The following is a 14,619-nucleotide window of genomic DNA, read 5'->3' on the forward strand; positions in this document are numbered from 1 at the left end:
GGCGCCCCCCTTATGGGCCAAGTCATACAGTCCGTACCAGATTAAAACCACTTGCACAGTGGTGCTTTTATTCCTACGCTTATTCCAACAGCAGTTTTTCCCCTCGTCCCATCTCCAAATCAAACTTTTTTAATCGAAGGAAAAATTGATCTAAGATTGCACAAGCCAAACCTTCATGGAGTCATTACTTTGCCAGAGTTTCATGAAAAGGACACAGCTGGTGAATTCACAAGTTCCAATGGTTTAAGCCCAAAGACAGAAACAAATGCTGGACTGAGCATGGATACAAAGACCAACGGAAATCCCATTAATTAAAAAATGTGAGGGTTGAAATCCAGCTCAGGACCTTTATTGTATCTAAAATCAGTCAGCCTGTGAACACTGTATAATACCTAAAAGACCATTACAACATAAAGAACGTATACCTGATTACGCAGCAGCCTCTGCTGCTCCACATTCACAGCAGTAACTAAGGATGTTATAGGCATTTTCTTATGATTTCAGATTACTGACCCATTGCCAGAAAATGAATCAACAACTATTTGATAATTGTTAAATCTGTGACAGTTGCTGGTTCCAGCTTTTTTAATGTAAGGATTTGCTGCTCTTGGTCATTTCTGAAAGAGTCTTTGGGTTTTGAACTTTTCCTGAGTCTAGTTGCAGGCATCTTTGAGTATGAGTACCTGTCTTCATTATTTAGTTAAGATCCTACCTTTTTCAACTGTCTGCAATCATTAAAGGAACGAGCACAAATTATCTCGACTCAACGCGAACAAACATATAACTCATAGTCATTCTGCTTCTTCAAGCGCCAACAAGAAAAAGGGTGAAAACTCTTCTGTCAATCATAATTGATATCAACTTTACCCATTTGCATGTGGCTCCAAATTATGCTTCAACAAAAACTGCCTGGCGCGGCTAAAATGAAAGCAACTTCTAACGCATCTGGAAGTAAGTCAATTTATCCCAAATATCAAATATGATCAATATAAGTAATATTTATAAGTAATAATTACTTGTTTATTTTTGTCCCAACACATTAACATACTTTTCAGCAATTTTCAGAAGGTACCAGTTAGTTGACCAAAATAAAAATCCATCCCTACAAATAGAAACTAAAATTACTTCAACGGGATGGTGCAACCATTTGTATGCCCAACATTACTGGTAATGTCCTTGACTGGACACTAAAAGCAGCTTGGTAGTTGTTTTTTTTCCTCCAAACAGAAAATATGAGTTTATTTTATCTTTGTAAAATGGAAATGTTTCTTTTAGACATTACATGAATAAAAAAAATGGTACCATAATGTTCTTATTCTTATATATTATTATTCTCAACATGACATCACTTCACTTAGATGGAGTGAAATACTCAACTCCATCCCAACCATTTTTATGTCTGCAACATTACATCGACTGGAACAATTTTCAAAGTCTTGTGCATCATTATAGACACATTCCTTGTATTTCAGTGTGAAATACCTGCCATCTTTGGAAGCCTTGGGGATCTTTATCAACATTTCAAACTGATTGTGTGTGATGACAGATCTGCCACATGGTCTGTGATGCTTGCATGCACAAAGTTTTACACTTAAGTTTCCATTTCGAATGTTTTCCAAAACATAATCCAAAATATTGGTCCTAGCAAATAAAGACATTAATTTACACCATAGCCAACTCTTCACAGTTAAGCTTCTGCTGATGGCTAACTTTGTTTCCATTCTTATACTAATATAATAATGAACATTTGTAATTAATGCTTAATTAATAAACCCAAGCATTGCATAATCAATTTTATTCTCTTCATCTCTACGGTGAGTTTCCAAGACAGCCATGTAAAAGAAAAACACTTTCCTCTTTTTGTTAGGCATTCTCACCTATGTACAATAGTTTAGCCTGGGGGAGAGATGGGCAGTGTCATGCCGCAAAGATCTCAACTAGATTCAAACCCAAGGCATCTCATTTAACCATGGTGTCTTTGACAAGAATCTATTGTTTGAGCTTTTTTTAAGTACATCACCGAAGACATTTTCTGAGGGAGAGAGAAGATGGGATTGAAGAGGTTCAGCATGTCAGTAATTTTTTAAATAACCTTTATTTTAGATGTATGTCCCTCACATACGTATTCCCATTTTGTTTTCACCCCTTTGTGACATCAAGCATATGAAACAAGTGCTTCATTAAGCAGCCACAGCGGATAACCCATTATTTGAATGGCAAACTGATTTTAACTTTGAGGCGTCAATGTAGTTTTTAGAGATACATGACTTTACAACAGGTCTTGCTAGCCGGTAAGTTGTCAAACTTTAACAGACTTGAGTTTGCTTAAAGTAGCTGGGGCTTATTTCCACTCTTTTTATTCCCAGATATCAGGCCTAATATGGAATCAGATTTGTAATTTCAGTAAAGGCAACCTCACCTCCATTTATTCCCTCTCCACTAAAAAATATATCTTCAAGGTCTTAGGTTAGTGTTTGGATTCACTATGGTGACACCCATAATGAAAATTTTAAAAAAATCTTTATTTTGTTTTTATTTATTTTTGTACTTTTATTGGTACAAATTTTTCCAATTTTACTTTTTTAAATTTCAGAATCTGGTAGAATTAAGATAAATGAGCTCTCATTCTGTATTTAACTGTACGTAAACACAGTGAAGCACAATTTGTTTGCCTTGCAGCATGGGCATAACTCTGAGACACCATCTAAGAATATCAACAATGATATAAACTCACACTTTATGCTTAATTAAATTAAACTTTTTTTTTTTTTACTCCAAGTATGCTTGGCTATAATCAAATATCTTACTTCAGCAAAGACTCTGTTTACAGTTTACAGAACAGGTGTGACACATCACAACAACTATCTGTCCTATTTTAAACTTCTTTTGTAAACATTAAGTTAAATAAAGGTTTTGACAACATTAGCATGTGCCACTCTGCAGAAATGTGACATTCACACTGCTCTCCCCCTCCAGCTATACTTGACTTACACCACACCGCTGCAGTCCCGCCAAAGTGACACGGCGTCCACGTTTACAAACTATCTGTTGCGAAAAACTGTCGGAGGCATTTCCAAGTTCTCCTCTCTATTTTCCTCAGCATATGGCAATGACAGCACTTGTGCTAACCTGCTAGCATGTCAAGCTAATGACAGCTGGTGTTGTGTGGACATTAGCCGAACGACCACGACAGAGAGGACGCCGTGATGTTTTAATAACTCCCATGTCTCAAAAAACACACTGAATGGGGTCGGTTCCTCTTTTGCAGAGCTAACGGTATCGAGAATGGGGGTCTGCCGGGCTACATTAACGGTAGCCAGGAGATAAACTCTCATGTGAATGTTACAGCATACTGTGCTGTAAGTTTACAACCGGTAGCCTGTGACACGAGTTACAATATGAAACATGCCGCCAAAGCGAGGGGGAAACACACTGACCTCCGGGGCCTAACGGCTGCTGCTGCCCGTCCTCTCCGAAGATCAGCCTGAAGTCCAGCTCCTCATTCCCGGGGCAGTTTGCAGTAGTCATCGGGTTTGACAGCTCGGGTTTTTACCCCGCCACTCGACCGTCGACCGTTGGAGCAGTTTATGCTCTCCTTAAAATGTCACAACATTTACCGACTGCCACGACGCCGGACCTCAACTTTTTTTGTTCATTTAACTCAAGAAGAGCATCTGTCCGTGAGTGTCTCTCCCCCCCACCCCCCTCCCAGTTTGACAAATCCACAACACGGGCCGGTGGCTCCTCTCTTCCTCCGGCAGTTCACGGGCGAAATTCTGGGCTTCAACTTCAGAGAAAGTCGCCCCTCTGTCGCTCCGTCTCTCACTATTTCTCTCCGTCTCCCCGAACCTAGTCAATGACAAAGAAGTGCTTTCTCCCGCCGGTGTTTAATGTTCGCTATAAAGCCGATGAAATGTCCGTTTAATTTCCCTCTTCCCTCTTCTCTCTCTCTCCTCCTGTCTGTATCTCTCTCTCTCTCTCTCTCTCTCTCTCTGGAGCTCCTATCCCAACTTTTACTAACCCCGCGTGACAAGGCAGTTCCAGCGGTGACGTCAGCAGACACAACACAACACGGGGCACGCGCACACATACACACATATATATACACGCATACACACACAGCCATGGAGTTAATAAACAGTTTATTAAAGGCTTAGCAAAGTTATGAGCCTAAAGTATATTGTTTTTAAAGCTGTATTATGTTTTCAAACCCAAATCACATTCAAGTGCCTGGAAAGTAAAATAATACACACACACACAATAGGAAATACTGTTCCTAATTCATACACGTTGAACATATTTGGTTATGTCTCATTGCTTCGCTATTGAGCTGTTTTTTGGGGAAATTTACAAAAACACGACTAACCTTTCGACCTTTCCAGCAACTGGGTCTGACAGCCACTTTGCTCTATTTAATTAGCCCTCCGTTCTCTTCCAACAACCCACCATTAGATTAGATCCGATTGCGCCTCTTAGCTCTCTGTGTGGTTCCAATCCAAGCCACGATTGGCAAGTGTAATGACATTAATGACATGATGCACTTTCTACCTTTAGATCCGTTCAGCCTGTCAGCATGGAGGCCCATTAATTTCCAATCGGCCGAGTTAGGCTTGTGAATGGGGCAAAAATGTAGGTATGGATAATAGACATCATGTTAGCGGTTTGAAATAGCACCTCAAGCCAAGCTGTTTGTGTTGTGCACATAGGGTTTAAGTACCTGTAGCTATCTTCCAGTTTTATCCCTAATTCTAAAGGCTTCAGTTTGAAATGTATTTCCTGCTCAAATAGCGTGTATTTCATACTAGGACTCTCCACTTAAATGTTAACCAAAGGTGCAATAATGGTTGAGAAGATCGACACATTGTATATCTGTGCTCTGAGGGAATCCTTTCTCTCATTGTTTATCTAAATCACAAGGCAATTCTCAGTAGGGATAGGGTGGTGAGAGTCAATCTGTGGTGAGAATAAAGCAATAGCAAATCCGTCTGAACATGGGCTGTTCCGCTCCCTTTAACCTCTATCCAACCCATCAATCTCCTCAGGTTAATCTTTATTGGGTAAGCAACACAAGAGGTTGATGCACTTTAAAGCTGCGTTGCTGCTTTGATTGTCATGCTTGACAACATTTGTATTAGCATTCAATTATTTCCTGCTTGCTCTCTGTTGGAGACATGACTCCAACTAGACGATTTTCTTATCTATTGATACTAGTACTGTAAATGTACTTGCTTCATTGGCAGCGTGTATGGGGTATTCAAATTCTTGTTGTGATGACCCATACCTGTACTCTTTACACACACACACACACACACACACACACACACTCGCGGCTGATCAAGAATATCTGCCTCTATCAATCAAGTTTTTAATGTTTCACTAGGGGTTTTTGCAACTACGATAAACAGAGTCATAAAACATCCGAAGAATTTATTATATGTATGCTGCTACAATTCATTCTACTCATTATCATCATAGATTAACATCAATGAAATAAGAAAATATACTATATTTTGCGATTTTCTGATAAACTCACCAAACAGGAAACACATTTGCACATGCATGATATTTGTATAGAAACGAACTTTGAATCTTTTTCTACTTTCAAGCTAAACACCAAGAAAAAAAGCCCCAAAGATCACTCATTACAATGTTGAGAATAACTCCTGCAAGAGCACATTTTGATGTAAATCAGTCCATCCTCAACACAAACTGCATGCGCAGCAGACGACAGCTTGCTATTTCTTCTGACACAGCCACAGTGCATACACCTATGCTAGATGCATGTGGGCGTACAGACAGACGCTCAGCTAGCTCACAAATGCATCTGAAAGCATCAATATCACATTTCCTGTGGTCTTTATTTCCAAGCAAAAGCACAAGGTTTAACCCTTTTTGACTTATATACCATATTCTGATGCAATCCCAACAGACGTTTCATTGTCTCAGTCCTGCGAGGGTTGGTGTGATTAGAGTTCCAAATATACACCAACGCTGTTACATTTTCAGTTTCCTTTCCAAACTTAACACAATTTGATAGTATCTTGTCATTTTAGGGCTGCTCCTAGTCATGCAATGGTCTGATTAATGAGAAATATTAAGAATAGTGATTCTGTGAATGTTTTGTCAAAAGAATACATAAAAAAAAATACTATGTTACTTGAATGACATGAATAGGTAATAATAAGTAATAAAAGTAGCTAATTTAAGAACTTCTATGAGCATCAATAACTGTCAGTTAGTAACACGTGGTTATTGTGTGAAGTGTGTCCCAACCTACACATTCCAACTAATCCGAGTTTGCATTCAACGATCCTCTCAAAGGAGTTGAGTTTATTAATATTTATAACAAAGTCTATGAGATTAATGAAAAGGAAAAGCAAAAAAAATTCCATTAAACTATCCTCCAGAGCTGTAATTATTACCTTGTTGAAGGCATACATAAAAGTAGGGAATGAAGGTTAAATACCTGGCTTAATAATGTCCTTTATAATGGTACAAGCACATTAAAGTTCTGGCTTTTTAAATTAGAATAACTACCGTATTGTGTCATAGAATTACATTTTTTTTCCATATGGGCTCACAAAAGAAAGGAGGAAAAGAAGACATAATCTCTTCGTTGAAATTAATGCAAAAACCGTTCTAAACTTTCTGACTCGATATCATCTTTGTCATAAATATATTCTTACTAAACTGAATCATAAAGTGATTATCATATTATTTTGTTGCAGTCACCTGACTTGACTGAACTTTCTCCTGTGCAGCAGTCTCCAGACCCACCCAGAGTCTAATTCAGGTTACCTGCGTCTCTTATCTTCGCAGATGACCTTTGAAGGGAGAAGATAAAGAAAACAAATCGTGTGGGAGGCTGTAGATGTGGTTTGTGATATTATGTTCTTGTAAAGAAACTTATGAAGGAAAAAAAAAACATCATCTGCCCCCACACTGGTCCTGCTTGAGAGGTGTCACTCTTTCAAGGGATTGGGGTTTGCACACACTGCAGAAATGCAACGCAGCACGTTGGCAACACACGCAGTGTTCGCTAAATGTCAACACATATCAAATTGCGCACAGTCCTGCATCAGAATGTCAGCTGATAAGGAATAAGAGGCTCATTTTGGCGATAACATTGTCTGTTGAAAACATATTTTTATTTATATACATTCTGCGACATTTGAACTGTAAAAAAATTGTAATATCTGACATTTATCTGTTATTTTATGTCTGAATTGATCTGTGGTTAACTTACAGAGGGCAGTAATATGACAGAGAGGAACAGTGAATGCATGTTTAACTTACTTTGCAGAATAATTCATCCTGGACAAACAATATGCTGCATTTATTTGGAAAAACATGTGAAAGCAACATTGTAGTTCTGGAAGAGAGTGCAAAAACTTGCTGTCACAGCTCTGAGTAGGATTTCAGGTGACTTGAAATCTTCCTTGTTGATTTATGCTGCCCTCTCTTGTTCAGTCTGTGAAACTGACTATTGACTCAGTTTGGCGAGAGAGTCTGAAAATTGCCTCCCTTTGGCAATCACAAACCTGGGATCTGGACATTAAAAACTGTGTAAAGTGGGAATTTAACTTGTTTTTAATGTTAACTTCTTCCCCTTTTAGGAGTCTGGCTGCCACAGCATTGGTTTGTCCAACCATGTGACAGAGATTCTGTCACTGAAAGTGTTTGTGATGTTCTGAAGCTACAGTAAATCAATCAGCAAGCCGATTCATTCAGCACATGGGAAGGGTAGCTGATGTAAGATCAATGCTAGATGTGACAGCAGCACTGATGCAGACAGCAGATTTTTTTTTTATTTTTTTTTTTAATATATCTCTGATGGGTGTAAGGGCAATTGTCCTTTGCAGAGAAGAATATGATGAGATAATGAAGTGCAAACCAAAATAAAGGAATTAAAAGAGTCAACTGGAGAGAGCCAGGGTCCAAAAGCAGAAAGCCTGTGCCCCCCTTTGGACCCTCTCTGGATGCATACCTCGTTAGATTAGTCTCCTTTTAATTAGTTTACACTTTCAGTGGCAAAGCAGCAACACTGGATTATCCCACTAAGAACCCTTGGACAGGCAAGAATTATGCATGTTAAGACCTTTACATAGCAATTCATTTACAGACTACATACTACGTTGACATGATTGAAAAGAAGAATATGTCCTGTAAGAATAATCAGACAAAATGTGGATTTCCAGATGCATATAAGTGTATTTACAGCTCAATGGGCTTGGTCTATACTGAAGAGTATTGACCAGAACTCAGAGTCATGTGGGCAGTTATCGACAGTCACTGTCGTGTCAATGACAGTGCTCTTTTTCACCCTTCTCAAACCTATTACAAACTCTGACATTACTGTACCGCAGGCAGTGCTGATTCACTGGGGCAGTGATCAGCTGATTGATTTAGGCTACTGTTACATCAGGAATACAATGTACAAAACTTCAAAAGAAACACAGTGATCAGGTTGGACACTTTTCTGGGGATGGTCAGTTGACCTGACATTGGGCCAGGAAGGTAAAAATAATCTGGTTAAATATTTGGACCCTTGTCTTAAGATGTCATATTCAGGAAAAATCAGACCAGAAATGAAAAAAAACTGGTGCCACAGTGTGCAGAGTATATACTGGTTTTCTTTCTGACCAAAAGACTTGGCTTGGTGATAATCTGAATTCTCTCTCAATCTGTTGCATGTTTACCTGCAATGCCAGCCGTCCCATCTATGTGTATGGGTACCAGTCAAACTCAGGGAATATGTAGACAACAGCGTTAGAGCAGATATTTTGCATGGATTTCTTACTGATCTGAGGAAAGAACAATATTCTTATTATTCACCTCACATCTGATTTATGGGTCGACCGATTATCGGTTCTGATATTCTGCATTTTTCTAATTATCGGAATCAGTGTTTTTTTAAACCAATTGCCAATAAAACAAATTCATGTTAAAATGTGCTATTTTGGATCTGATGTAGTATGCAATCTGGAAAGTAACTAAAGCTATCAAATAAATGTAGGGAAGTAAAAGTGCACTGTTTGCTTCCAAAATGCAGGAGTGGAAATATGACTCAATTACAAGTAAAACCACTGGTATTAAAATAATACGTCAGTAAAAGTACTAAGATTTCTTCTTGAATGCTGCCCAATAATCAATAGAAAGTATTCAATCAATGGGGTTTCTGTTTCTCCAAATCCTCAGTCTAAATTACTCCCAACACCTGCTCTGTTCTGGTCATGGTCACCTCCGTAAACCTGTGCATGGCTGCAGCTGGTTGTTTTTTTTGTCTGTATGTCAGAGTTTTCATTGGTCCTTTTGTGATCGGATAGCCTTATTGGCTGCAAAAATACAGATGATCAAATTATACTCAGTACTTAATTGTGATTTTAAATGTAATTAAATAGATTTCATAGTGTAATGCATATTTGAGTAGGATTAACATTACAGACTTGAAAAAATACTAGTGTTTAAAAAGTACATGTATTTAGAGTAGCTGTAATTGGTTACTTCCACCCCTGCCAAAAAGTATTTTCAGAATAACAAAAATAGTACCTCAAAATAATATATTTGTACAGTGCTTGTGAGGATGAGGAATCGCCCGTCTCTGTAAACGTCATCACTCCGCGCACATGACATCATCAACATTCGCCAATAAAGCATGGCGACGCCGCTATCAGGTGAAGCAGGATGCTAACCGATTAAGTGTGGGTGTTTTTTTGACCATTTAGAGAGACTTTGAAAGAGTCCCAGTGCTCTAAACTGGTTTCTTCTTCATGGTTTAATTGTTCATTCGCGTTTTTTATTCTTGTCAGCGGGCTGTTAGCCACTCGCAAGCTAGCGAAACGTCAAAATGCAGTCTGTGAAGGTCGGCTGTTTGGCTGCGTCCAGAGCTCTCAGCTCAAGTAGGTCTCTCTGTCCCGAGCTTGTTAAAGTGTCGGCTTGCTGTCGTGTTCACTCTTCTGTCCGCCAGACTCGTTTTTGTCAAACTGCTGCCACGCCGAAAGACACCGCCGTTATCCGTGTTCCTCGCTACATGCTGAAGCGTGTCGACGACGTGAAACAGACTCGAGGCAAGAACAAGATCAACACCATCAAAGCTGGTAAGCTCCTGATCCAGAGCAAGAACCCCTGTCGGAACCAGTCTGCAGGATACATACTTGGAAAGTTCGAGCAGCCTGTTCTCTGCTCCAAAGGATGGAAACACAACAAATCATTTGGTGACCATTTCACCATCAACAACATCAGGGAGGTTGCGCCTTTTGTTGCAGAAGATCAGAAGGAGGACGTCGGACAGAAGACCTCGTTTAATAACCTCCGTATCTGCGAGAAGCTGGTGGAAGCTTTGGAGCATATCAACATAACCTATCCCACCACTGTACAGCTGCAGACCATCCCAAAGGTCATGAAGGGTCACAACATCCTGTGTGCTGCAGAGACTGGCAGCGGGAAGACACTGAGCTACCTCCTGCCTGTTGTTCACAGACTGCAGGCCGAGAAGGACTCGAAGATGCACGTCGAGGGTGCACGCAAGATTAGCGCTCTGGTTGTTGTGCCTTCAAGAGAGCTGGCTGAGCAAGTGGCGGCTGTGTCAAGGACTCTTTGTGCGCCGCTTGGCTTTCTGACGAGGACTGTGGGTGGCGGGCGAGGTGTGGGACACATCAAGTTGATCTTCAGGAGGGATCAGCCGGATATTTTAGTGGCTACGCCAGGTGCTCTGGTCAAGGCCCTGCGGAGACGTTGCTTGGACTTGAGTGAGCTCAAATTCTTCGTGGTAGACGAGGCCGACACCATGTTTGACCCCAGCTTTTCTGACATGCTGGGGGACATCCTTCTCCACACAAACATCGCCAGAAATCCCAAGGAAACACAGTGCCTGGGGCACAAAGCCCAGCTGATAGTGGTGGGGGCCACATTCCCTGGTGGTGTCGGGGAAGTGCTCAGCCAGGTCACCGACCTCGCCAGCATGGTGGTCATCAAGAGCAAGATGCTGCACTTCCTCATGCCGCATGTCAAGCAGACATTCCTGAAGCTGAAGGGCGCTGACAAGATCCTGGAGCTCCACCAAGCCCTGAAGCTGCTCCAACAGGAGAAAGAAGGGGGGGCTGCTGTGGTGTTCTGCAACAAGTCTGCTACTGTCAACTGGCTGGGGTTCTCGCTGGAGGAGATGGGGGTGCAGCACCTACGTCTGCAAGGGGAGATGCCTGCTGCCGTGCGTGCAGGAATCTTTCGCTCTTTCCAAAAAGGGATGGTAGATGTGCTGCTGTGCACTGACATTGCCTCACGAGGCCTGGACACATCCCGGGTGCGCCTGGTTGTCAACTACGACTGCCCAGAATCCCACACAGACTACATCCACAGAGCAGGGAGAGTGGGGAGGGCAGGAGGGATGGAGGATGGGGAGGTGCTCAGCTTTGTCACTCATCCATGGGATGTGGAGCTGGTGCAGAAGATTGAGACCGCTGCACGCAGGAGAACTAGTCTACCGGGGATGGAATCTGAAATACATGAGCCAAAACCCAAAGTAGCAGAGGCGGAGGAGTAGAAGTGGCTTTTTGTATGTTTGCAAGTGGAAAAGCCGCCTGTGAGACATGTCACTGAATGTGTCGTGTTTGGATGATGAGCTCTAAATCTAGAAAAAATGTTGTCAATAAAAACAGTAAGTTCAGTTCAAGTCAGTTACAGTATGCTGTTTTCTGTGTCTACTATGACCTACTTATGGTTTATTTTTACTCGGGATGGAAATTCTAGCAAAACATTTAACCCTTTGACCCTACAGTCATTCAAACATTCACAGGGATCATCTAATATTCACACAGAAGACTGTGCTTTTTCCATTTATAAAAATATGGAAAGGTTTGTGCTTTGATATAATGATAAAATGTTGTTATATCCTGTATTTCCTTATGTAAATAATGTTTGTACATGTGAATCTGCTTAGCAATGACTTCTTAAGACTTAATGTACTAAATATTATTACAGCACTGTTGATCAGCTGATGCAGTATTTATGTTTGAAAATGTTTCAAAGTAAAATCTAAATCCATATTCTTGTCTTGTTTAATGTATTTAATTCAGCAATTAACCACTATTTTCTTTTTTTGGCAACCGCATGACATCCTTTAGTCCATTTTGCCCTCGTTGTGGGTTTTTTTTGGAAACAAAAATCTTTTCCTGCTCACCAACAATGACATCCTAAAGAACACGTCAGCTTCTTCTTCCAAATACAGGAAACAGAATTTGACTTGGTTCATGAGTGTCCAGTAAATTTCGGTGAAACTGCAACAAAGAGCGATTCTGTGGACTTTTGTTCAAATACAACCTGTTGCCTTTTTGACCACACATAGCCAAACACCGTGGATATGGTAATAAAATAAGCAGCAGTCATTGTCTCCAATGTCTGCAACTTCTGTATCTACAGACTAAAGTTTGACTGAACTGTCTCTTAAATATTTTAGACCTTTTGAGTGTGTCTTACATTGATTGAATTTGTCATGCGGACAAATCCTCAATTCCTCAGCTTTATTCTGTAACATGTACTTAACGTGTTTGGCCACAAGGTGGTGGCATTTAACTGATTTTAGCTTGTCTGCACTACCTGCACAGTTGATAGGTTAAAACATGTACACAGATTTTTGTGCTTACACAGGACAATAAACTTGACAAATGCACACAAACATATTGTTAAAACAGTCACAAGCCCACCTGCTACTTCCTGAAATGTTTTTGCGGTTTCCAGTATCTTCTTACGTTTGCTGTACAGAAACACCTCATCAAAGTACAGTTAGCTGAACACAAGCCAAGAGCTGACATCTCCACTGTTGATGTGGTAGGTCTGCTGTACTTAAAAGGATTTTTCCTCCCCTCTCCCATGCCTGCGGGCACTTGTTGAAAGGAAACCGCAAAGGTATCAACATGAAAATCTGCCAGAGTGAAGAAAATATTCGGGATCTTATTTCAAAGGTAATAACTTTTCTGGAGACCCTGATGTTGTGGGAGCTGGTTAAGAGGGTGTTTTAAACAACTTTTTAAATGAATTTTGGACAGATTATGACAAACTTCCAAGCAGACATTTCTGCCTGTGCTCTTATTTTGAAGAGGCTGTTTTGTCATGTCACATACCTGGTGATTTATGCTGCAGTGTTTGTGGAAGTACAGAGATTATAGAGGCAGATGGGCAGACGTGTTAACGGCTCTGATGGTAACAAGGGACTTCCATGAGAATGTCTGGAATCTAGCTGCGATTGTCCTGCTGCGCCTCGGGTCAACATCTTGAAGCTTTGCCCCCCATAGGCTCACATTTCGCCCAACAGTACCCTGACAACAAGAAGCCAGTGTCCACTTATAGCATGTGGAGCAAATGCCTCCAATTCCTCACTTTATATTTCTGTCCCGCCTCACCTCACCTGACCCCTACCAAAATATGATAATAATAAACTCTATCGTATGTCCCACTTCCAGGTAGTATTAAGTGTTTTACCGCTCAAATAAATTTAGACCACATAGCTCAGCCTTAAAGGGCCACTCCACCTGTTTCGCACATGACAATCTGTTGAATCATTACAAACAGTACTTCACAGTAAAGCTTGGGCTTGGAAAGTACAAATGTATACAAGCAAACAGGGGTGTGGATTTGAAAGATGTGAGCATTTTACAGGTGCAGATCCAAGATGTTGGAGAACTGCAATAGGGACTAAAAATCAGGATTTCTTTATTCCCAAACTTTCTGAAAACACAATATTAGAATTAACTGTACAGTTACTATAAATGTGTACCTTGGATATTACAGAATGTACATACATAAAAGTTTTTTTGGGGAAAAAAAGGTGTTTCCATGTCTGAGTTTGGACCATTTCTGTAAAGCAGAGTATTTCTATAAGCCCTAAAAATGTGTCAGTATTGGGTCTTTACACTGTCTCTTACAAGTCTCCCACCATTATGGAAGTTCAATACTATAACACTGGAGTAGTCCTTGGGCTCCTGTTTTGTGGGACAGAGCGAGGGAGAAGCATAAAGATGGCTGGTTTGAGGTTCCCTGGCTCCTCCTACAGTAAAACAAACAATGAGCATCCCTGAACTTCCTCTCAAATATTTGAGCAGGTGGTGATGTTTGGATGGCTTTCTAAAGGGGGCTCTCCTTTATTTATTTAATTTAAAAAAAAACATTTTTTAGCTTGAATCCAATACTTAAAGGGTAAGTCCACCTGAAAATGAAAATGCAGTCATCATCTACTCGGCCCCATGCTGATTGAAAGTTGGGTGAAAGTCCACAATACATTTCTGGAGCTTCACAGCAAAACAGCGTTGCAGCATTCACCTAAACAACTGAAGTAGATGAGGCGTGAGGCGGAGTAGATAATGACTGAATATTCACTTCTGGTTGAAGCCATCCTTTAAGGTGACGTGGAAAAAACATGTCCAAGAGAGGTTATTCCATCTAATATCATCCCACATCATACTGTATGTCTTTTAAAATATAACTTAATGTGTATTCCCTGTGGACTACAGAGGTATATGGATGGACTACAAAGCGTTCGGTCCATTAATAATGACGCATTTCCGCTCTGCCCCACCGTGGGATTATCTCCCCCTCCCCATTTACGCACACACGGAGCCGCTGCTCGCA

The 14,619-nt window shown here is 40.6% G+C and overlaps 2 protein-coding genes across 3 annotated transcripts in view; one reads left to right on the forward strand and one right to left on the reverse strand.

Moving 5' to 3' along the window:
- The window catches only part of nfatc3a (nuclear factor of activated T cells 3a), a 65,040-nt gene extending 61,029 nt beyond the window's left edge, over positions 1-4,011 (reverse strand). For both annotated transcript variants that reach the window (XM_084359608.1, XM_084359607.1), the window contains exon 1: positions 3,438-4,011. In XM_084359608.1, coding sequence (XP_084215734.1) covers positions 3,438-3,528 — 91 coding nt within the window. In that variant the 5' untranslated portion in view covers positions 3,529-4,011. The remainder of the gene's footprint in view (positions 1-3,437) is intronic.
- Positions 4,012-9,663: 5,652 nt separating this feature from the next.
- On the forward strand, positions 9,664-12,041 carry ddx28 (DEAD (Asp-Glu-Ala-Asp) box polypeptide 28). The gene has a single exon (XM_084347876.1). It carries the CDS (start codon positions 9,848-9,850, stop codon positions 11,537-11,539), a length of 1,692 nt encoding a protein of 563 aa, XP_084204002.1. The 5' UTR covers positions 9,664-9,847; the 3' UTR covers positions 11,540-12,041.
- The last annotated feature ends 2,578 nt before the right edge of the window (positions 12,042-14,619 follow it).

The sequence above is a fragment of the Pagrus pagrus genome (assembly GCF_965226575.1).
Source record: "Pagrus pagrus genome assembly, chromosome: 1".
NCBI classification, from domain to species: domain Eukaryota; kingdom Metazoa; phylum Chordata; class Actinopteri; order Spariformes; family Sparidae; genus Pagrus; species Pagrus pagrus.